Here is a 25,288-nt window from a genome sequence, read left to right as displayed (position 1 = left end):
TTAAAAGTATCTGTCTATCTACCTATCTATATATACACACATCTATATGCCAGAAAAATAATTGGACTATACTGCAAGCCTGTTCTTACCTTAACCCAGAGCGATATCAAAATAATGATGCAAATCAGAAATGCGACCACAAGGGGCAGTACTGCTGCTAAAATTGTGACCTGGGATTTGAGCGCTGCAAGAAAATAAAACACGCATTCTCAACTAACAAGCATCAGAGCAACAAAGTTTTACAGCATCTGAAAAGCTAATACAGATCAGAATTAAAAGCTATTGTTTGGCTTCACAGTGAATCTTGGTTAGAATGAAAATAAGATAATAAGATGTTGAATTGTTTTTGTTTTATGTGTTTTTACTCTGGAGGCTATTCTCTGCTTATGTCAATCAAGACTTTTAAATAGCCTGTATTATAATTATTATTTGACAAAACCAACATCTTAATTTTCAACATAAACTACATTCCCCAACTATGATACAGTGGTGTCTGGGATTATTACAGACTGATTTGCTAAATGAGACTCCAGACTCCAGATTACATTTATTTGTCATAATGCAGAGTAGTGTCATGTACTTTGTTGGGTGAAGTGTAACAATTTTAGAGCTATGTAGTCACCATGAGTAGCTAGTTGTGAAACCAATCTGATGTCACGCGCTTGCCACCCAAAGTCATTCCTGGCCTGGCAGCGAACTGAAATGATCTTCTCCAGCTTCTGAAAGATGACCATGCTCCTGACGAGGTAAACTCCACGAGTCTCATTGTAGCTGTCGTTGGTCTGTATGCTGATATTATTTGGGTCCTTAGATAAAGGTCTCCACCCTGCAGTTTTATTGTAACATCTGAGAAAATTCAGGAAACAAAATAAACCAAAATTATTATTATTGTGGCACCTTTATTCATGACTTAACAATAACAAGTATTATTGTCATAAAGGCACCAATATAATAATAATATTAATCTACACTGGAGTTCTGGGAATTATTTAGTATGTAAAGCTGCTACTACCCTCTGGTGGTGAGAGCAATTAAAACAATGAAAACACATACTTATGTTTTGTCAGGTCTGTATGTATTATCCATGCATCTATTATCTATGTCTGTCTGAATACACAGTAGTTAGTGTTCAGCCCCCTTGGACTTGACCCCAACCCAGTTTTTACTTTGTGAAACTGTTGGCTTACTTGTTTGTATCATCACAGCTGTACCACTGAATTGTGGGGGGAGGCACACCGTCAGCCACGCACACCACTGCATGTCCTTTCTCTTTTAGCTGGTCGTCGGAGAGTTCCACTATCTGAGGGGGCACTGTAGCAATAAATACACACTCTCAGAGGTGCATCAGCCATTTTGTTTATACGGGTAACTAATGGAGAAACCACACCTATTCTTGCTAAATATATCTTTCAGAAGTTGTTTCATATGTGACAGAGTTTCGAGGTTGATCACCCAAGGGCAACCTATTTACTGTAAAAATAAACCAACCAACAAAAAACATGTTGGACCATTGCATACCTCATTTATGTCAAATAAATTGTCATCAAAGTATGATTAAACGTTGTCTTGTACAGTGATCATATGGGTTTCTCACCGTTGTATAGTACACTTTCTGGCTTACAGTGTTAAGAAACTGGTATTGATGCACTTTATTAGGCCAAATACGAAATATACTTCTGTATATATTATTTTGAAATATTACGTAAACATACATAGAGCTAGCAACAGGGATATGTGCTCAGAGGCACAGGGTCTGTTCTCTTTGGATACAATGCTACTGTTACATGCATCAGCTGAAATCTCACCATTCACATTAAATTCAAAGGACAATTCCTTGGCATCGTCTTCATTAGCAACTTGAATTGTGTAAAGGCCTTGTTGCTCCATTCTAATTCGTACCAAAGTCAAAGTACTGAGGTAGCTGAAAGACAGAAGATTATGTTGAATTAACATACACAGAGGAACATGTTTACACTCAATATGGTTGTTTTCAAAGCCTTCTGTTTTATTTGATTCTTTTCAATTTACAGCATGCTGTCCAGCATTAAGAAAATATGTAAACTAATAGCATGTTTCCTTTGTTAGAAGATATTTAAAGCAGTTGCTGACAAAAGTGTTCAGAAAATAGACCATTACCTTTCACTGTTTTAAGAGGAGATAGAAAGTAATTCACTGCTATGGTCTCAAATCGATTTAATACCTGATTTCGTCCGTCCTTGTCGTTTCAATAAACACCCCCTCTGGGTCCGCTGCGAGGGTGACATTGTCCTTCAGCCACCGTATCTGAGGTCTGGGGTAAGCTTCAATTTGCGCAGTCAGCTCAAAGGTTTCGTGGAGTTTACTAGACAAGGTGCTTTTGAAGGAAGAATTCAGCTTCACAAAACCCACCTCTGTGGAAAGCAATGTAGAGATGGATTTTACGACACTGCCAGTCTGTCAGAATGTGTACCCTTGGCTGTTTACATTCACAACATTTCTGCATGCCAAAAAGGTGTGCAAATATATACAAGGTTTTCCATTTAAGCCTGCTACCCATCTCCACTGAAATGTGGACTTCTCGTTTACATTGCTGGTGGTTAAAATCAACACAGATGCCAGATGTGCTTGGATGTACTAAAGTGAAGCCTTTGTACATTTTGGTGCTGAATTGTACTAGTACAACACATTTCTAGACCTAAATGCATAATTATTGTTGACAAGTGTTGATGTAATGTATTCTCCAGGATACATCTACTTTTTCATTAAAAGTAAAATATATAGTGGCTTTATTAACTGGGTGATTATATATACAGTGAGGGAAAAAAGTATTTGATCCCCTGCTGATTTTGTACGTTTGCCCACTGACAAAGAAATGATCAGTCTATAATTTTAATGGTAGGTGTATTTTAACATTGTGACACAGAATAACAACAAAAAAATCCAGAAAAATGCATTTCAAAAAAGTTATAAATTGATTTGCATGTTAATGAGGGAAATAAGTATTTGATCCCCTATTAATCAGCAAGATTTCTGGCTCCCAGGTGTCTTTTACACAGGTAATGAGCTGAGATTAGGAGGGCTCTCTTAAAGGGAGAGCTCCTAATCTCAGCTCGTTACCTGTATAAAAGACACCTGTCCACAGAAGCAATCAATCAATCAGATTCCAAACTCTACACCATGGCCAAGAACAAAGATCTGTCCAAGGATGTCAGGGACAAGATTGTAGACCTACACAAGGCTGGAATGGGCTACAAGACCATCGCCAAGCAGCTTGGTGAGAAGGTGACAACAGTTGGTGCGATTATTCGCAAATGGAAGAAACACAAAATAACTCAGTCTCCCTCGGTCTGGGGCTCCATGCAAGATCTCACCTCGTGGAGTTTCAATGATCATGAGAACGGTGAGGAATCAGCCCAGAACTACACGGGTGGATCTTGTTAATGATCTGTTAGGCAGCTGGGACCATAGTCACCAAGAAAACAATTGGCAACACACTACGCCGTGAAGGACTGAAATCCTGCAGTGCCCGCAAGGTCCCCCTGCTCAAGAAAGCACATGTACAGGCCCGTCTGAAGTTTGCCAATGAACATCTGAATGATTCAGAGGAGAATTGGATGAAAGTGTTGTGGTCAGATGAGACCAAAATCAAGCTCTTTGGCATCAACTCAACTCGCCGTGTTTGGAGGAGGAGGAATGACCCCAAGAACACCATCCCCACCGTCAAACATGGAGGTGGAAACATTATGCTTTGGGGGTGTTTTTCTGCTAAGGGGACAGGACAACTGCACTGCATCAAAGGGACGATGGACAGGGTCATGTACCATCAAATCTTGGGTGAGAACCTCCTTCCCTCAGCCAGGGCATTGAAAATGGGTCGTGGATGGGTATTCCAGCATGACAATGACCCAAAACACACAGCCAAGGCAACAAAGGAGTGGCTCAAGAAGAAGCACATTAAGGTCCTGGAGTGGCCTAGCCAGTCTCCAGACCTTAATCCCATAGAAAATCTGTGGAGGGAGCTGAAGGTTCGAGTTGCCAAACGTCAGCCTCGAAACCTTAATGACTTGGAGAGGATCTGCAAAGAGGAGTGGGGCAAAATCCCTCCTGAGATGTGTGCAAACCTGGTGGCCAACTACAAGAAACGTCTGACCTCTGTGATTGCTAACAAGGGTTTTGCCACCAAGTACTAAGTCGAAGGGGTCAAATACTTATTTCCCTCATTAACATGCAAATCAATTTATAACTTTTTTGAAATGCGTTTTTCTGGATTGTTTTGTTGTTATTCTGTCTCTCACTGTTAAAATACACCTACCATTAAAATTATAGACTGATCATTTCTTTGTCAGTGGGCAAACGTACAAAATCAGCAGGGGATCAAATACTTTTTTCCCTCACTGTATATATAATCACCCAGTTCAAGCATTTCTTTCAAATTTGCAAAACTATCTAGGCAGTAATATAATGTATTTAATTATTATTGTTGTTTTTGCCAAATACATTTTATTGCTACTTTTATTGATCCTGTGAGACATGGAATCGCAGAAAATTCAGAAAACAAAAACTGAATGTCGGCTGTATCTTTAATTCATATTTGTATCATTTGTCTGAACGTCATGTTAAAGTACACACTGGTTGAACTTCAGTTCCTGAAAAATGTAATTGTATTTTTGGAAAAACCTACCAACCACTGTAATTGTGATGTTATCTACAGCGTTGTTTTCCTCTATATGTTCAACGACACGGCAGACATACTGGCCTGCGTCTTCAAGGGTGACACTAGTAATGTTCAGGATGGATCGCATTTCCAACTTCTCTTCAGAACTGATATCTGTTATTGGTTCTAGTATTTTACCCACCTAGAGACAGGAAGTCAACAAAGCTTAATTGATAGCACTTTCTCTGACATTTGAATTTTTGAATCCCCTACCGACATTACATACATACATACATGAAACTAAAAAATCCTAACCAAATGTATCATAACATTTCTGAAAATCTATACTTGACTCAATAAAGCTGGGATCAAATCAAAACTTGGGTGGGTGGGTCAAAGTTTAGATTGAATCCAGCCCAGATTCATAACGTATACATACAGACGGGTGACAAATTAAAGGAAAAACCAACATAAAGTGTCTCAGTAAGGTGTTGGGCACCATGAGCCCCCAGAATAGCTTTCATGCTCTCGGCACAGATTCTACGAGTCTCTGAACTCTACTGGAGAGATGGAACCCATTAGTTCCTTCCATAGGTGTTCAATTGGATTGAGATCTTGTGACTGTGAAGGCCATAGCATATGATTCACATCATTTTCATACTCGTCATACCATTCAGTGAGCCCTCGTGCCCTGTGGATGGGGCATTGTCATCCTGGAAGAGACCACGCCCATCAGGATAGAAATGTGTCACCACAGGATAAAGGTGATCACTCAGAATAACTTTGTCATGATTTGCAGTGACCCTTCCCTCTAAGGGGACAAGTGGACCCAAACCATGCCAGGAAAATGCCCCCCCACAGCATAACAGAGCCTCCGGACCCCCTCACTGTAGGGGTCATGCAGTCAGGCATGTACTGTTCTCTTGGTGTTACCACACATGCACTCGCCCACTTGTTGATGATATGGTGAAGGATGACTTATCTGACCATAACACTTTTTTCCACATCTCTGTAGACCAGTGACGATGGTGCCCCAATAATGACCCCCTCTTTCAAAGTCACTTAGATCCTTTCATCTTGCCATCTTGTTACAAAATCAAGGTCAACTGGGCCTGCTGAGTTGTTCATTGATTAATTGAATCATGCAGTACACCTGTTTGGAGGCATCTGCATTCGTGATGGTCCTGCACTCATTTATTCAGGTTTTTCCTTTAATTTGTCCCTGGTCTGTATTTGTTAATTCAATATTTATAGATTTACTTTGGAAACTATGAAAATGCCTGGGTTAAATTGATTAAATTGCCTCTAACTCTAAACTGCAGTTATTAATTAGATGTTTAACATGACCATGTGTATTAATTAGATTTATATACCAAAAATAAATAGATTAGAATGATAAGTAAATAAAACGCAAAAGGAAACCTGATGTTGTACTTACATCTTTGCTTGGGTATTCCCATGTGAAATAAGCTAGCTCCACTCCATTGACTGTACAGTTCACAATGAGAGGGTCACCTTGTTTTAAGAACATCCTTGAGGCATTGACTTGGACAGTAAACTCTCCTGGTACTACTGCATATGAAAAAGACAAACAGCACAGTATAATACCTTCTTAAATGCCTGTTTGAAACATAACTTTGAACAGCAATCATATCCAAACTGCGAATAAAATATGCATCGTAGTAAATGTTTCTTTTTACAATTTATCCCTGTATGAGAACCTTATTATTTAAAGAGGCCGAAAAAGCATATACAAGAAAACAACATATTTTCTCCTTTTTATTTTATTATTGTTGATAAGTGTTGATGTAATGTTTTCTCCAGGATACTTCTACTTTTTCATTAAAAGTAAAATATATAGTGGCTTTATTAGCAAAATAAACTCAATTATAATGATAAAAAACAGGGTTTACCTTGAAGGTTATAAACATAAAATGAGTGTGATTCCCTTTCCTCGCCATTCAGAGTTCCCTTGCAAAGGTATGTCGCATCCTGCAAATCCCCTCTAAAGCCTTCCTGTGGACTGTATTTTCCACTGACAGGAATGTCAGTTGACTTCTCATATAAGGTGACATTAATCTGAGGGTTGGTAACCAAACATGGAATTACACCTTCCTTCCGTGTCTTCATCACTAATGTTTCACTCTGGAGAAACCACACATCTGGATCTGGGGAGAAGAACAGACTTGCAATTCAGGTGAATTACACAAGTTTAATTGAATCTCGAAATTAGTAATAAACCTATTTTAGGTTACTATTGAGCAGAAAGTATGAAAATAATAATACAAAATGCATCCCTTCTGTATATCAAAGGTGTATATATAGAATTAAGAACTGTAATGCCATTATTCAATATATTACTATACTGACCTTCATATGTGATCACTGTTCACACTATAAATGTTTCTAGCAGATGTATGCAATGAACCTTGTTATATATACATGAGCCACCATGAATGGTGATGTCACTTCCCTAGATTTGGCAGAGAGGGGTCTTTTGGGGTAGAGGGTTTGTCATTTGTTTGAGCCTATCCGATTGGGTGCTTGGAGATGTACGTCAAATCCAATTTGTGTCTGGCTTTTCCTCAAACAAAGAACTTGTCAAGAATGAAAACATAATCATAATGGTATCTAACCTGGAACAAAAATGTAGATACTTTTCTCTATGTTTTCTATGCCTTCTTCAAAGCATGTGTATGATCCCGTGTGTCTCCACGACATGTTTCTCAGAATGAGGGTACTGGAAGAATTGTCATTGTGCACTTGAACATCCTTTATATCTTCGTAATCCCATACAGGACTCAACCCAGAACACGTGAGGGAGGTGCTGGAGTTTGGCTGCAGTACGATCTCTGAGTTGTTGGGGGAAATGTGAAGTCCGAAGCTTCCTGGACACAGCTGTAGGAGTGCTTACAAAGCAAATTCACAGTCTGTTACAACACATCTCCCACAAAGGTAGACGAGTGATGACAAATACATACATGCATGCAATTTCTAATGTTGATTGATAACTGTGTATATATATATATATATATATATATATATATATATATATATATATATATATATATATATATATACATACATTTAACAAAATGAAGGCACTTTAATGTTTCCAGCAGGGTCATCCAAATAATGCATCACATTGGTACCACCCAGCAGGGGGCACTATAATCATGTGTTCCAGTAGGGTTAACACCATGGAATTGCAGAGCTATCTACTATATTGTCCACATTTTACACATTGTGTTTTACGGGTTTTTTTTTTTGGTTGAAAGATTGGGATTTGACCAATACTCTTTTCACCAAAATAAAAATTAAATGAAAAAACTTAGTGGGAATATTTAAATCTTCACATATTTATTCATTTTTTTCCAATAAAATGTGTGTTTTCATTTCTAGTTTTACCTGCAAGGACAGCTGCCACCACAGGGAGGTTAATGTCAATGCCCCAGCTATTCTTCATTGTAAAACTTGAATTCTGAAACCAACAATAACAACAAAAAAAGATTGTGAAGTACTGATCGAACATACTTGAAAATTTACACACAAAGTATTTGATAAGCTTTTCGAAAAGGTTGTGTTGGCTTGGAGATGCATTCAAGAAATACACTTTCAATGAAGGGTACATTGTGAGAGTTGAGCCTTTTTTTACACAAGACAAATCAAACTATCTTCTAAGTTCTTCTGAAGTGAATCATTCCTAAGGGGCACAAGAATGTGCAGCAGTCCTGTCTATTGTAAATGGCTCCCTTTTAACCTTTCACAGCGCCACCACAAAGACCGGCGTATTGTGAGTTCCAGCTGTTTTACTATGTAGGAGACAGGAAGTTGCAGGGATGGGTCTGGAGGCCTATGGAGAGAAGTGTGCAAACTTGGCAAAAACAGTTTGACACACAACATGGAGCTCCTTTATCTCCTGCTCAAAGCAGCCGAAACTTGCAGTTTTTTTTTTTTTTTTTTTAAGCTAATGTGTTCACTGGAAGACTTTACAGAAGACAGTGTTTGGCACTTTTGCTACATTTATTTTAATCAGGTGTTCTAATTAATTAATTAGTTAATTAGGTGTATAAAATGGTCTCTTTTAAAATGGAAATGAATAATTCTAGGGTGGATTATGGACAAAACTGTTTGAAAAAGCAAGTGATATACAGTCAGGGAAAAAAGTATTTGATCCCCTGTTGATTTTGTACATTTGCCCACTGACAAACAAATGATCAGTCTATAATTTTAATGGTAGGTGTATTTTAACAGTGAGACACAGAATAACAACAACAAAAATCCAGAAAAACGCATTTCAAAAAAGTTATAAATTGATTTGCATGTTAATGAGGGAAATAAGTATTTGATCCCCTATCAATCAGCAAGATTTCTGGCTCCCAGGTGTCTTTTATACAGGTAACGAGCTGAGATTAGGAGGGCTCTCTTAAAGGGAGTGCTCCTAATCTCAGCTCATTACCTGTATAAAAGACACCTGTCCACAGAAGCCATCAATCAATCAGATTCCAAACTCTCCAGCATGGCCAAGACCAAAGAGCTGTCCAAGGATGTCAGGGACAAGATTGTAGACCTACACAAGGCTGGAATGGGCTACAAGACCATCGCCAAGCAGCTTGGTGAGAAGGTGACAACAGTTGGTGCGATTATTCGCAAATGGAAGAAACACAAAATAACTGTCAGTCTCCCTCGGTCTGGGGCTCCATGCAAGATCTCACCGCGTGGAGTTTCAATGATCATGGTCAATGGTGAGGAATCAGCCCTGAACTACACGGGAGGATCTTGTTAATGATCTCAAGGCAGCTGGGACCATAGTCACGAAGAAAACAATTGGTAACACACTACGCCGTGAAGGACTGAAATCCTGCAGCGCCCGCAAGGTCCCCCTGCTCAAGAAAGCACATGTACAGGCCCGTCTGAAGTTTGCCAATGAACATCTGAATGATTCAGAGGAGAACTGGGTGAAAGTGTTGTGGTGAGATGAGACCAAAATCGAGCTCTTTGGCATTAACTCAACTCGCCGTGTTTGGAGGAGGAGGAATGACCCCAAGAACACCATCCCCACCGTCAAACATGGAGGTGGAAACATTATGCTTTGGGAGTGTTTTTCTGCTAAGGGGACAGGACAACTGCACCGCATCAAAGGGACGATGGACAAGGCCATGTACCGTCAAATCTTGAGTGAGAACCTCCTTCCCTCAGCCAGGGCATTGAAAATGGGTCGTGGATGGGTATTCCAGCATGACAATGACCTAAAACACACAGCCAAGGAAACAAAGGAGTGGCTCAAGAAGAAGCACATTAAGGTCCTGGAGTGGCCTAGCCAGTCTCCAGACCTTAATCCCATAGAAAATCTGTGGAGGGAGCTGAAGGTTCGAGTTGCCAAACGTCAGCCTCGAAACCTTAATGACTTGGAGAGGATCTGCAAAGAGGAGTGGGACAAAATCCCTCCTGAGATGTGTGCGAACCTGGTGGCCAACTACAAGAAACGTCTGACCTCTGTGATTGCCAACAAGGGTTTTGCCACCAAGTACTAAGTCGAAGGGGTCAAATACTTATTTCCCTCATTAACATGCAAATCAATTTATAACTTTTTTGAACTGCGTTTTTCTGGATTGTTTTGCTGTTATTCTGTCTCTCACTGTTAAAATACACCTACCATTAAAATTATAGACTGATCATTTCTTTGTCAGTGGGCAAACGTACAAAATCAGCAGGGGATCAAATACTTTTTTCCCTCACTGTAGATAGACTATGCTCGTTTTAACTTATTTTATTATAAAGTAGGCCTTCAGTTAGGATCTGTTATACAGTTTTGTATAATAATAAGTACATATGCAAGTTAGACGGTAAGTAAATAAATATATAAATGAAACCAAAACCGAAAAATTGAAAGAATCTTCATTGAAGGTTTTTCTGTTATTTTCCTATCATATATCACTATGGATACAGCAATAAAGAAAGAAAAACACTTTTTTTATATATAAACACAGTAAATAACACCCCAGAGCCATCTCATTAATGTACTTCAGAGAGCTTGTGAACTCATCATTGACTTAGAAGTCTGTTTTCTGTTTGACAAGTCTAGTGGCATTTGTGCCAACAGGGGGGGAATTCTGCAAAAGTGCTTTGGCTGGTGGTATTGGCACTGAACTAAGCAATTAAAAGTAAAAATAACACAGGGATTTGATAGACATTTACATTAACGCAACAAGAAAACTTGACCCACCATTGTCTAAATCAATTCAATCTGAATGCTAACCTCAAACGCACACATCAATCTGCTCTCCAGATGGTCTAAGGAACATTATTTTTCAATTTAAACTTAATTCACATTTTCTTAATTAAGAATCAAACATGTATTGGGAACCTGTATAACAAAAATCTGTATGATGTATTTATAACTTTCATATTTGTTTTCTAGATGTTTCTTCTTAGTTTGAATGCATTTATGTTGAGAATACTATATTATGTATATGAAGACCTAATATTTTAAACCTGTAGTTTCAGTGTAAGCTGAAAGCATGTTTTATGTCATGTCACTATCTTTATCATCAGTGATCATATTGCACCATATTGTTTGGCTGTCTGTTTAGTATTTTTGTAACTGTAAGGTTACTTTCAGGTCAAACTCACAATTGTAATATCTTTCTCCACACTTAAAGAGACAATAACATTAAAGACACAATCTCCATTGTTCATAGTTTATTGCGGTCTTGTTCATGAAAGCCCTTAAGGCAGTCTGAGCGCCTACAGGACGTATACGTTTCTAGAAATGGCTTAAAGTTCTCTCATCTGGCAGTTGCTGATGCATGCTGAGTAACATGATGCTTGAACTGTACTGAGGTTATGTCAAACCCTGCCGAATGTTTCTTGAAGCTTTATGATCACCATTAATATACTTACATTGCCTATACATGCTACAAGGTTACAATCTCATGACACTGTTGCCTTACAAGGGCATCCTCCCACAGTCATATACAAACAGATTGGCCTTGGGGACACTATCCTAGGGGTCTCTCTGGTTGAAGGCAACATTGTTTGGCTTCTGTGGGTATAGGGACTTTGACAGGAAATGTGTCCGTGAATAAGCGCTGCATCATGTAATATGCGACCAGATGGGAATCTCCAGAAGGGGGTGGCTGGGGTCTGGAAGTGATTAAAGACAAACTGGAGGACTGGAATCAGTGAGAGGGTGGGAAAAGAGGAGAGCGGAAGCAGGCAACTGTGGGAGGAGAGTATTCCTCAGAGACGATAAAGCAATGGAAAATCACGTTAATCAACATGGTGGGGGTGGAGGGCTCACACTTGTATAGATCATTGAAGCCGTCTTTGTGTATAAAATGTCAAAGGTGTAGGTCACAAGAAGGAAGAAGCTAATTGTTGGGGTGCTGTTCAAGCTTTAGCAACTGAATATTGTTTTTTTTGTGGTTGTGGGTACAAAGGCAAGATACACTTTGAAATACGTAAGGAATGCTTGTAAGTGCTGTCCTTGATAAAGGCTCCATGTCTATATGGACACAAGACAAAATACAAAATCAACACCGAAAGCATGGATTGTTGAACAAATTGGATCCTTCAATGTAACCTCTTCGAACTAGGTCACTGTAACCTCGAAATAGGTCACTTGCAAAATGTAAAGATGTATGCCCTGCCAAAGACTGCCAAACTAGTCCCCAGATAATGAACTCCCACTCCTGCAGATGGACTGTTCCTTCTACAACAAATAACAAATATATAAACCTATCTGATAGCATTCCCCATTAAAATGATTCATGTAAGGATATTCTCTTTACACACCACCCACTCACTGTGGTTCAGCTTCCCACAATTAATATAAACAGCATGTGGGAACGGTGCTGGAAAAAAGGGGAAGAACATTGTCTTTTTGGCCAAATATTTATGCCGTACCCCTTGCAAATATATTATTTAACTTTCATACATTTTATGGTTTTTGTGGGTGAGTACTGCATCTACAAATTATAGATAGAAAATATATAAGACACACTAAAATGTCAATTATTAATTATTTTTTGTGCATTTTGTGTAATTCTCATAAATGATTACAGTGGTCAGTTTTCAAAGAATTTACTAATTTTGTTCATGAGAGTCGTGTCCAGGGGCATCATGGAAACCATAGTTTATAGTCCTGAGCAACATAGTCTCATAGTCCTGAGCAACATACGCCGGATCCGTCCCTACCTCACCGACTACTCGACTCAGCTGCTCGTCCAGTCACTGGTCCTCTCCCGCCTGGACTACTGCAACTCCCTCCTGGCCGGCCTGCCTGCATCCACTACCCGCCACTCCAGCTCTTCCAGAACTCTGCGGCTCGTCTGGTATTCTCTCTGCCCCGATTCGCACACGCTACTCCACTGCTCCGGTCCCTCCACTGGCTCCCGATACCGGCACGCATTCAGTTCAAGACACTGACCCTCACCTACCGCTGTCTTGACCACACTGCACCAAGCTACCTTCAGACACTTGTCTCTCCATACATCCCCTCCAGACCACTGCGCTCCTCCAGTGCCAGAAGACTAACTCTACCTCCTCTCCACTCTCCTTCCTCCAGAGCCGCTCCTTCTCATCCCTGGACTCTAAATGGTGGAACGACCTGCCCACTGAAGTCAAAACAGCAGAGTCCTTGACCTCATTCCAGCGCTTACTCAAGACACATCTTTTCCAACAGTACTTGTAATATTAGTCCTTTTATCCCTGCTAGATAGCACTTCACAGTTTTATTATGCTCCTTGTGCTTTTGTTTTCCTCCTTGCTCCCTTTACCGTAGCCCTTGACTATGACCCTACATCTTGTCAGTACTTAGCTTTCACCTTCCAGGATGTAGGACCTCACTTACTGTACTTGTGTAAATTGTAAATTGGAATTTGTAAATTGTATTTTGTATTACTATGTTTTAGTTAAATTGAATTTGTAATGATTGATGCCTTGTACTTAACTGTATTTTTGCACTTTGTTTTGCACTTATGCCAAGAAATAAAAAAATATATAATAATAATAGTTTACCATAACAGAAATCATAATTTATGTGCTGGAAACCTGCCATCAATCTGCGACTGTTCATCGTATGTGTGCTAATGGTTTGGGTGTGGCAGAAAAGAAGAACAAAAGATATTTTAGGATCGCGACACGACCAAATTATAATGTCGAAAAAACCCAAGAACAATCTGGTACATTAAAGCGTAATAATGAAAATAAAAAACTGAAGACGAGAAACAAGCTCAAGAGAAAGATATTGTAATACTATTTGGTTAGTTGTGCGTTATTCCCTCATCAGTTCAATTACAGGTAAGCAGATAAAAGGTCTAGATTTGATTTCAGTTGTGGCATTTGCATTTGGAATCAGTTGCTGTTACCCTCAATATGAAGTCCAAAGAGCTGCCACTGCGAGTGAAGCAAGCCATCATTAAGCTGAGAAATCAAAACAAACCAATCCGAGAGATCGCAAAAACATTATGTGTGGCCAAATCAACTATTTGGTACATTCTTGAAAACAAAGAACACACTGGTGAGCTCAGGAACACCAGAAGGCCTGGAAGACCATGGAAAACAACTGTGGTGGATGACAGAAGAATTATTTCCCTGGTGAAGAAAAAACCCTTCACAACAGTTGGCCAGATCAAGAACACCCTCCAGGAGGTAGGCGTATCTGTGTCAAAGTCAACAATCAAGAGAAGACTTCACCAGAGTAAATCCAGAGGGTTTACCACAAGATGTAAACCATTGGTAAGCCCCAAAAACAGGAAGACCAGATTAGAGTTTTCTAAAGAACCCTGTACAGTTCTGGAAGAAAGATCAACTTGTACCAGCATGATGGGAAGAGGAGAGTATGGAGAAGGGAAGGAACTGCTCATGATCCGAAGCATACCACCTCATCTGTGAAGCATGTTATGGCATGGGCATGTATGGTTACTCAGGGAACTGGCTCCCTTGTATTTATTGATGATGTGACTGCTGACAAAAGCAGCAGGATGAATTCTGAAGTGTTCAGGGCTATATTATCTGATCAGATTCAGCAAAATGCTTCAAAACTCATTGGACGGCGCTTCACAGTGCAGATGGACAATGACCCGAAGCATACTGCGAAAGCAACCCAATACTTTTTTAAGGCGAAGAAGTGGAATGTTCTGCAGTGGCCAAGTCAATCACCTGACCTGAATTCAATTGAGCAGCATTTCACCTGCTGAAGGTAAAACTGAAGGCAAAACGCCCCAAGAACAAGCAGGAACTAAAGACAGCTGCAGTGCAGGCCTGGCAGAGCATCACCAGGGAAGAAACCCAGCATCTGGAGATGTCTATGGGTTCCAGACTTTAGGCAGTCATTGACTGCAAAGGATTTGCAACCATGTATTGAAACTCACAATTTAATTCATGATTATGTCAGTTTGTCTAAATACTTTTGAGCCCCTAAAACTGGGGGGACCACATATAAAAATGGGTGAAATTCCTATACCATTCACTGATGGTTTCCTTTTAAATCCATTCTGGTGGTGTACAGAGCCAAAATGATGACAATTGTGTCACTGAGCAAATATATATGGACCTAACTGTAAATCTATGTTATAACACAGCTACTAGTTCTGCAGCAACAATGATCAAGTTAGCGAATTAGCTAATAAGTTAAAATCAGCTAATGGAATTTGGCAATTGTAGTTTGGTCTAGATAGAGTTATTAAAACCTTCAAAGTGAGTAATAAATATCAGTCAGGAACGTTGTTGACTGACAGACTTCAGACTACACATGAAGTGGTTGCTGCTGACTGTGATTAAGTCTGGAGCAAAAATGTGTAAACCACTAAATGTATGTCATTGTAAAAAATTGGATTGGAGAAATGCAGGTGTACTTGATTATTTCACAAAATAATTAATTTAGGCTAATGAACAGGTAGATTATTACTGTAATGTGAGAACTACAAGTAGCCGGTGCGGTTGGAGCTCCCCACTTGGAATTCCATCCGCGCCGCACAAGCCACGCCACAGCAGCTCCATCCAGTATTAATCCCACTACGGCAAAAGATTTGGGCAGGGGCTCTGCACTGACTACATAGGCACACCCATTGCTATATTTTACATTATCATAGTGAACCTGTAGGATGTCCAGCATGTTTAATGAGTCCAGAAGTAGTCTACTGCTGAAGATCCTGTAAAGGAATACATTTGCCTAATTCGATCATTTATTGTACTTGTTGGTACACTTTATTTGTTATTGTTTACTTTTTCTGCAATATCTAAAATATTTAAAAATACAGCAAAGAAAGAAGAAGTGTTCAAGAATGTACAAGTATTGCTTTAAGAGAAAGTGGAAGACCGAAAAAAATGTGTGTTGGGTATTTAATAGGAGAGGTTAGAGTCTTCATGCCAAGCAGAAGGGAATTAAATTGAAAAGAGGCCTGTCAGGGGAAAATCTTTGCCAGAGGTTTAGACTAAGTGAAAGAAAGAGACTGAGCTAGACTAGGAAACTTGATGAAGAATCATGGGTTCAAGCCAATGAAATGGTCAACATTGTATAATTTCTTGTTGTTTTTTAAAGAGAAAAATAAAGAAATAGTGGAGAGGGCCAAATGAAACAGCCCTTCCTTGTAATTCAAGCTGACACCTCTTACAAACTGTAAAAGCACCATATGAACTCGAACATACAAATTGACAATAACAAAACTAAACGGACCATTTATTGGATTTTGGTGAAATACGGTGGGCAGGTTTTAAATTAGAGTTTGAAATTTGATCAATTTGAACTACAGTTAGACCAAGTAATGAGTGCAAAAATGTCCATGGAGACTGAAGTCCCTTTGAAATCAAAATAAATCATCTGGAAATTAGGCTTGAGTGGGAAACTTTTCACTTAAGCAATTGGTTAACAGAATTACAGTGTTTGAGAAATGTGGGAACTCTTTTTCCTCTTGTCACTGTAACATAAAATGTTGGCAATTGGCAGATTGTCAGAAAGTCTCCGGAGGAAGGATAATAAATGTAATTCAATCTGGTTTATTCCTTTGGAGACTAAACAAAAATACATCCAGTGGCTCTTTGGTCAGAATTTAGACACAAACAACCTAGAGCACAGTGGCCCCAAGCAGTGATAAGCTAAAATTACATGCATGCGTCAGAAGTCTTTAATAATTCTTTGTAATCCACCCAGTGATTCATCAGGTGCTGTATTCAAATAATCTATAAATGGTCAGATAAAATGCCTAACTGGTAATTAGTAAATCCACCACAGTCTGTCTATATGACAAAGCTATTTTGTGGTGTGCTGGGTAAGAATTACTGCCTGAACTTCACCATAGTGCTGCCTTATATTCAGGGAATGAATGCTGGTTTGCCTGGGGTCTCAGTTGTGAAGCTTAGATCTTCATATTCAGATGTCATGAAAAATGTCTGTGTTGTCATTCCCATCCCATCTGATATTATCATAGTTTACAGCCATTCCGGTACACTGTGATCAGGCACCAATTGTACAGCTTGATAAGCCTTTATGATTTAAATGGTTTCCTCTCTTTCAAGGCTGACGAGAGTCTTATTAACTACATCTATAAGCTATAACTTGCTTTTCTACTTCTCAGAAGTTTGTACACCAAAATGTATCAAACATGCTGAGATACATTTTATGCTCAGAATCAGCAAGAAATTGTAAATGTCTCTGTATATTTGTAATAGGGCACAGCAATAGGAAAGGTAAATATTGGTTTATTCTGAATATCCAACCTCTTGAGCCTGCCTGGGGAGGAAGTTGCCTTTGAAGCCTAACTGAACCTCCCTATCTTCCCTTTCCCCGAGGCTATCCTACTCAGCCAACGCATTTTAATATCAAACGCGGCCGAATCACAATGATAAAATCTCTTTGAGCATTAACAGTTTTCGTGGAAGCTTTGGAAATGCAGCTGTTTAAATCTGGCAGTAAGGTCACTGTGACGTGAAAAGCCATTTTCCCATCAGATTTGGCACTGACTGTTTTTTTTTTTTTATGTATCCGATGAGATGCTATCAATTTAAAAAAACAAAACAAATAAAAAGCAAAGGAACAGCAATGCAACCCCTCCATGAACCCAGCCAGGGAGCAGTAATTTCCTGTATTGGATGCACAGAGCCCATGTGTGGGAGTGAAAGAATGACACACAAGATATTACCCATAGAACACAAAATAACAAGCTTCTCTGTGCCTGAAGAACATAATGTATACTTGCTTATATTTATTTTTATCTAAGTGATTCAAACAATCTGATTCATTGTTAAATGTACACCAATTCATCCGGTCTTCTTCACAGATATGTTGTGGGAACCGGCTCACCCTTGAGTTGTATTTATATTTGAATGTTTATATTAAGACGCAACTGGACAGAATGTCAACTCAAAGAAAAAAAAAGATACTGTGATATGAACCGGGGGGTTTAATAAAATTAAACATCTGCTTGGACAGCTTATCCCTTTTACACGATCACTATTCACAGCTAGTGTGCAGTAGCCCTGAGCCATTCACAAATAATGAAAGAATTTGTCTTGGATCTGTCTTTAAGATCGGGATTTTGGAGTAGTCTGTGGGAACAGTGAACAGATGCCTTAGAGTAAAAATAAACAGTTTTTTTTTATATCTTTCCGGAACGATGGATTTATTTCCCCAAGAGACCCTCACTGGTCAGTCCCTATTGCATTCCTACTAGAGGCAAGACTTCAGTCCATTACAAATGTCATTTGTATTCACAATGCCTGCACAGCTGTTCAGAATACTTTTATTTTACAAAGTCTTGAATTTGACTGACTTCAGTAATAGGCTAAAGCAGATTATAATAATCATAATAATTACAGATTAAATTAAATATTAAATTGAGTGATGACACTCAATTTACAGAATTCCTATGGTTCTAATAATCAACCTGAATGGATCCTTGATTTTTCTCACATATGGTTGTAACATTTTAAAATCATGTAAATGAAAACAAATTACAAAATACATTTTCAAAAATGTTTTATTTTCCAGGGTGAACCCTGTGCCAAATAAAAGTACTGTGGCCAAACTGTGGAGTTTTATTTGACTGACAACCCAAAGAATACAAAACAATTACTTTAGAATTCCCAAAGAGACTAGCAAATTTCAGATTGCAATCCTCCCAATGACAGCAAGTATACATCCTTCAAACTGAGCACCACCATTCTGGTATCAACCGCTGATTAGATTAGGGGTCTAGATCTTATAAAGGGTTCTGCCTGGACTACATCAAGAATAACTGGGTGGTATAAACCAGTGCTATAGTGGAGACTGAAGTAGTGGGTATACTGTAATATACAGTTGCTGGCCACAAGGGTGGAGTTTGCTGGGTCATTTTTCCAAAAAAATGACCATTTGCCTTTTGTACCTTGTGAACATTTTTTAAATCAGTTTGTATTTTGGGAAATAAACCTTTTGTATTATAAACAGCATTTTAAGTTAACTGAAACCACTTTTTCCAAGCTTAACAGCAGAAAACCTGTAAATTAAAAGCCATAAATTCCTGTTTAAATTATATTTAGTGTCAACTCTGCGTTAACCGGTAACAGGGTTGACTTACATAACAAAGTTTGGCCTTTATTTCCCATGTGGTAAAGCACATGGCTGCACATGGTGCGCTTCTGGTGAAGGCTTTTTTGGAGTTTATTCAACTAATTATACATTTATGGATATATATTTGCTTTCTTCTTACCTTTGCATAACATACTTAACATTTATAAAGTATCTTATGAACCCAAACAATTTAGCTTAAAAAAAAAAAAAAGACACCTACCTGAAGTTGTCTTCCTCCTTTAATATTATGTCACATGCTGAAGATCATCAAATTAATTATTCTGCAGAGGGGTTTATCTCAGGTAACAGGTTTGACAGTGGATTCAGGGACAGTACTAAATAGTTACATTTATATTAATATGCATTTATTCTACAGATTTATAGTTGAAAAACAATACACTAAGTTGTATTTTGTAATAAATACATTAGGTTTTAGTGAGTTATACTCTTAAAGGACTTAGTAAAAAGATGAATAGGAACATTGCAGAATACTGATTTGTCCTTTCATTTTCAATTTTTTTACTTTAAATTATATGTTTTTACAAGTTATTCTGAATAGGAATTACTTAAACCTTTATGATAAATTAATTATTTTGAAAATAATCAGTTATCGTATCCAAAATATGGCACAGGGACACAAAGGGCACCCTATTGGAAGAATGGCCCTGTAGGTGATTCATTGACCGAGTGGCAGACGAACAGCAGACTTATTATTAGTTATAGGAAGGTATACACAAAGTCTTTGTGGGTATACCCAAGTTGTGTGGGCCTGCGTATGCCCTGGACTACACCACTGATATAACCTGTCCTCCAGTTCAATTTCAATTCTAAATCACTGTGCCACAAAAAGTAATTAGTCAGGACTCCAAGATTGCTACATGTGTACAGGGATGAACCCACCTCAGTGCGTATAATATCTATTGTATAAGTACTGGTTTAAAACAATGCTTCAGTGTATAACTACAACTGAGATGACAGCAAGTTAGTGGATTTAAGCCTTGCATCAGACAAGTGTGACAAACATGTTATTCTTATTGCCCTAATTCCAGCATTGATGTGGTTCGCTTACTGGAACATGCAGTTTCATTAGTTACATGTTTGCATGTGGTAAATGTTTACTGTTACTTGGATGCAGTTCAGTACTGTTGATGTAGGAAATGTCTCGAACTTGTATAGGAAGTTGTGGGTTATGGTTGGTTCATATTTAAATAAGGCTGCCATACAGGGAGAAAGCAGAAAGAAAACACAGATGTGGGCCATGTATAACATCCCATTGTTTATCAATTTAGCTACCTATGTGCACTACAATCTGTTCATTTTAAATGTAAATATATTAAAATAAAATTATTGCTTTTGTTTTAATCAAACCTGGCAGTTAGTCCTTTAATAGTAGTGTATATAATAATGTGTTGTTAGGTAGCTTGTATTCCATTCACAATACATATTCATAAAAACTTTCCTTTTCTTATCACAACAAAAAATATTTTTTTTCTCACTTCTTAATAAAATTAAACCCTCATATTACTCCTGAAGTCACAGCAGGACATAGACTTTCTTTATGCATTACTGTGTAAAGGCTTAAATCAGCTGTCTTAGAAGGAAATTGTCATTAAAATCTTATTGGAACTCTCTGACAGCTTTGGCAATGTTAAAGCAGGTACCGTGGCAGAGACACACGCTGCCCTTTAAACTATTCCCATCTGGCAGAAAATGCCTTTCCCTTTAAATTCTGCAGGGAATAACATCCTCAGCCCTGGACAGCAGACTCCCACAAAATGCGACAGCTGAATTCAATTATAGCCATGCGCTCTAAATTCCTCTTCTTTTCCATATCACCGTCCAAGTCTAGAGCCTAAAAAAATATGTTTTTCTTTTATTGGATTCGTTACAAATAAAATGAATTTGGGATTGGTCAATGGAACTTCAATCAAAGCATATAAATAAAAACACAATAGGGTACAGGTTTGTGATTAGTGAGAAGTCAATGTTTTAATTTGGTATAAGCCTAACTATATTTGCCAATTAGGGTATTGTATCTTCATTCACAGCAAAACCCTAAAACAGACATATTAGGGACAGATAAGAATCGAAGACTGAGGAAACACAGATCCCTGGTGGAAACAGAACAGGACTGTTGAGTCACAAAATCAACATATTTTTACAGAGCGCCTGCAGTGGATAATTTCCTATTTGCAATCCGTTATCAATTGAGGAAACTTTACCACAACAGCTCTCAATACACATAGTTAACTTGAAAAGTCAATATCAAAATGGACAGGCCCTCTTTAACCTGCCACTTTCAAGAGACAGATAAACTGTCTGACTTCTTCAGAGTCCCTGATTGCTCTGTGAAAAAGGGAAAACTTTTTTTTATATATATATATATATATATATATATATATATATATATATATATATATATATATATATATATATATATATAGATATATAAAACATTTCATTTTCAGACAAATTTATTGTTTGACTGATAATAAAAAAAAATACTAGAGTTCATAACAGATACAATATTTAAGGTTACTTCTAGTCTTGGGCAACAATATTCTTCTCATACAAAAATACTGAAATAATGCAAGAGGTTTCATGGGTTTGAAAGTCTGCCTGAGCAAGCAAAACAAATAAATCTCACCCTCATATTGAAACTCCTCCAACTCTCTTGTAGACAACACACTAGTACCTGCTTCATAGACCCTTATATAACATTTAAATTAAAGGTTCTCTGTGTTGCCTAAGGCCATTGGCAGCCTCATTATTATTTAAATTGATGTATCACATTGATGTAGGGTGACCAAAAAACTATTAAAAACACAGCTATGAAGAATTACAATTCACAGGGGCAGAAACTTTGAATTACTTTGAATATAAGTTGTCGATGTCAACTGCTGAAATGCACTGCGAGTGATAACCATTGACCTAAACTTCATTCTAACCAATACAAATGAACTCTGTCAGCCTCAGAAGTTATTAGTAGTTCACAGCTGAAAGATCTAACTTCAACATCTGTTTTAACTAAAGCGTAAGAAAAACAAGGAATGCCTACTTTATTATTATTATTGTTATATTGCACAGTTTCCCATGACCTTTCGGAGAAAAAAAAATGCAAACAAAACAATGTAAATGGTATACCCATCACACAAAGATTACAACTTACAGTATACAAACTGTGGTGACTACATAATCTGCCAAATTAATTCTGCGATTTCCCTCATGCCCTCTGCAGCAAGGCAGTGGTTCTTATCAAAGTCTTATCTTGTAATTGTTTTGAAGGCATTCCACAATTTTATGCCAAAAATCTGACAATTACAATTCTTAAGTCCTCAAACCCATTTGCAAAGGGGAGTGTCAAGGTAATCTAGAAATGTTTCTTTACAGCCTGCCTGCCTTCCTACATAATACATTGCACCCAAACCTTAGCATATGTTAGGTTTCGGTAACTCTATCTACATGGATTTTATGTTTGATTGTTTGTTTACCATTGTGTTACCGAATCTATTCACAGTCCATATGCAAAGCCAGTACAAGCATGAAGACACAGAGTTCCCAGATTCCACAGCCAGAGGAACAACTTGTCAAACATGGTCTAATTGTGTGAAAGTAAACAGAAAGTAAACTTCCACAGCCTGAAGAGAAAACAGACCAGTGCATATAGCAGCTTTAAAGTCAAGCACTAATGTAGCATGAGAAAGAACTCGAAGAAGCACAGCAGGTTTGTAACATTAATAGTACATTTCTAAACTCTAAATACTTATATTAATCTATTAGTCAACCATTTTTTATATACAGGTCTACATGCATGATATACATACATTTGTTGATACGAGATATATTTGTTTCCTGATCCTATATTATGCTTGTATTTCAAATATGCCATTTATAGAAATGATAAGACCATTCCCCTTGTGCTGTTTTTATAAGGATCTAAAACATATTCAATTGCATATATTCATATAAGTACCAAATCTAATAATGCATGCATGTACACTTGTTTGAGATCATGTGGAAATATGAACTAAACAAGATGATATATCTGTATAACATTCCAAACACTACTAGATGCCAAAAACATTGAACAAAATCAATTTCTGAGCTCATGATAATATTCCAGAATTTAAATCCTGCCAACACAAGAAGTGCTAGCTGTCAGAAAAAAGTGACACAACCCACCAAGTCTTTACACAATTATGCCTGAGCGACAAACTCATTTCTTGAGCTCTTGACATTCCCTTGCACTGACAATAAGGCATTCAAGCACTTTAAGAGAACTTAAATAAAACACAAATGTCCCCCACACAGAGAAACAGACTTACCTTCAATGTCTACTTTGTCAACAGTCCCTTTTTTGAGGGGCTAAAACATTGTCCAAGGGTGCTTTCTGTCCAGGTCTTGAACTGCTTTCCAGCTGCCTTGTGTGAGTAACAGTTTCCAATTAGCTCTCTTTGTAGAACTCTGGTAGATGCCTCAAATCTGCAGGGATGATTGTTGTAATCTGTTTAGCCCCTTGAGCCCATGAAAGAGGAGCCGGGACTTTGTTTATTTATTCAAATGAAAGGACAGGGGCAGCCAGAGATAAAGCAGTAAAAGCTTCTTATTTCTAAAAAGATAAAGAGAATCCTGCTGCAGCAGCTTTCCAAGTTCAAAACATTAGACCAAATGATCAATGAAGATATATGTATACTTCTGCTTTTTAGTAGTAGTATACATATGTCACTACTACTTTCTATGAGTCATATTGTCAGAGATGTCAGTCAGTCAGCAGTGAAAGTCCCTTTTAAGATATAATTCCCTCTTTGTTAAATCAGTTCTCTTTCTCGCAAAGTCGTGGAAACAAGCACCAAATAAAAAACAAAATGTTCTGAGAGAATGCTTTGGTAAGCTTCAATGCCTCAAGTCCCAGAAAAAACAGCCTTCGAAAATGATTGAAATCTCTCCTCAGAAGTCAGTGAAAACGAACAGTCTCTGCATTTCCAAGGAACAGAAGAGGAAAAACAAAAAAACCTTAAAAACAAGAGCTTGATTCCTCTGTTTAAAACAGGAAAAAGTTAGGCTTTAATTCAAAAGGACTGCGAAAGGGTACGTTCCTCTCCCGCTCTCAGCACGAGAGTGGCTGGGTCTGTTTTCAATCTTGGCTTTTTTCCTTATTTTTTTTTTTCCCAGGATATGAGTGGATGGCTAGAAAATTCATAACCCACGCCAGCAGCTGACTAAGGGCTTTCTTTTTATTAAAGAGGATTTTTTTGGGGGAGGGGGAGTGAAGGGGGGCTAAATTGGACTGTGCAAACTCACTCCTGTAATTGTTATAGCGGATTGAAACGCCTTGTGGAACTAATTAGAAAGCTGCTGTGAACAAAGTTATTAGATTGAAGAGGACAGTGCAGTGTGTGTTTGAGGGCCAGCTGGGGTGGCCATCCTTTCCAGCTCTTTACATTGTAATTTTGAAGGCTGTTATATAGGTTGATTAAATTACAACTCTGTTCTGTCTTTTCATTTAACATTCTGTTAATATGATATTTACATGCACAAAGATTAGATAGATAGATAGATAGATAGATAGATAGATAGATAGATAGATAGATAGAATCTGATAAAGTTTGTTGGCTTTTATTCTCAAAGATGGAAATTGACAGCTGTATTTTTTTTCTGACAGCTTGGTATTTCAAATCTCTTTCCAAAGAGATGGGATTTCAGACAAGCTGTGGACAAATTGGGGAATTCAGACAAACTGGAAATTAAGGCAGACCTTTTTACACTCAGAATAAATTCATTAGAGAGTTTGAACCTTTGAGATCTAGCTAGGCAGAAATAGTACTTTTTTATGTTGCTTTTAATTATATTTAATGATAAATAAACCAACAACAACAGTAACAATAGCTTAACTAAATTAAAGTAATTGTCTCAGAGAAGAGTTTAAAACAGATACTTTACTGGTGAAGGCTTGATTGCTGCAATGAATAAACAGTTCTAAAAAGTATTTTTCTTTCCATGCCCAACTTAATGAGCATGCATTTCAGTTGATTGTCAGTGTTTCCTTTTATGTTTCATAAGTATTATTTAAACGTGGTAATGCAAGTCTGGAGTTATATCTCTCA

The 25,288-nt window shown here is 38.0% G+C and overlaps 1 protein-coding gene across 1 annotated transcript in view; it reads right to left on the bottom strand.

The window, feature by feature from the left end:
- The window catches only part of pdgfrb (platelet-derived growth factor receptor, beta polypeptide), a 37,263-nt gene extending 12,979 nt beyond the window's left edge, over nucleotides 1-24,284 (bottom strand). Inside the window, exons 1-11 of the mRNA XM_066716786.1 lie at nucleotides 23,510-24,284; nucleotides 8,042-8,114; nucleotides 7,270-7,542; nucleotides 6,547-6,801; nucleotides 6,072-6,205; nucleotides 4,661-4,835; nucleotides 2,201-2,390; nucleotides 1,806-1,921; nucleotides 1,188-1,311; nucleotides 623-846; nucleotides 90-184 (exon numbers count right to left, since the gene is read on the bottom strand). Coding sequence (XP_066572883.1) covers nucleotides 90-184; nucleotides 623-846; nucleotides 1,188-1,311; nucleotides 1,806-1,921; nucleotides 2,201-2,390; nucleotides 4,661-4,835; nucleotides 6,072-6,205; nucleotides 6,547-6,801; nucleotides 7,270-7,542; nucleotides 8,042-8,099 — 1,644 coding nt within the window. The 5' untranslated portion in view covers nucleotides 8,100-8,114; nucleotides 23,510-24,284. The remainder of the gene's footprint in view (nucleotides 1-89; nucleotides 185-622; nucleotides 847-1,187; nucleotides 1,312-1,805; nucleotides 1,922-2,200; nucleotides 2,391-4,660; nucleotides 4,836-6,071; nucleotides 6,206-6,546; nucleotides 6,802-7,269; nucleotides 7,543-8,041; nucleotides 8,115-23,509) is intronic.
- Nucleotides 24,285-25,288: the final 1,004 nt, after the last annotated feature.

This window comes from Amia ocellicauda, chromosome 11, assembly GCF_036373705.1.
Source record: "Amia ocellicauda isolate fAmiCal2 chromosome 11, fAmiCal2.hap1, whole genome shotgun sequence".
NCBI classification, from domain to species: Eukaryota; Metazoa; Chordata; class Actinopteri; order Amiiformes; family Amiidae; genus Amia; species Amia ocellicauda.
This window is presented reverse-complemented; position numbering and strand designations above follow the sequence as displayed.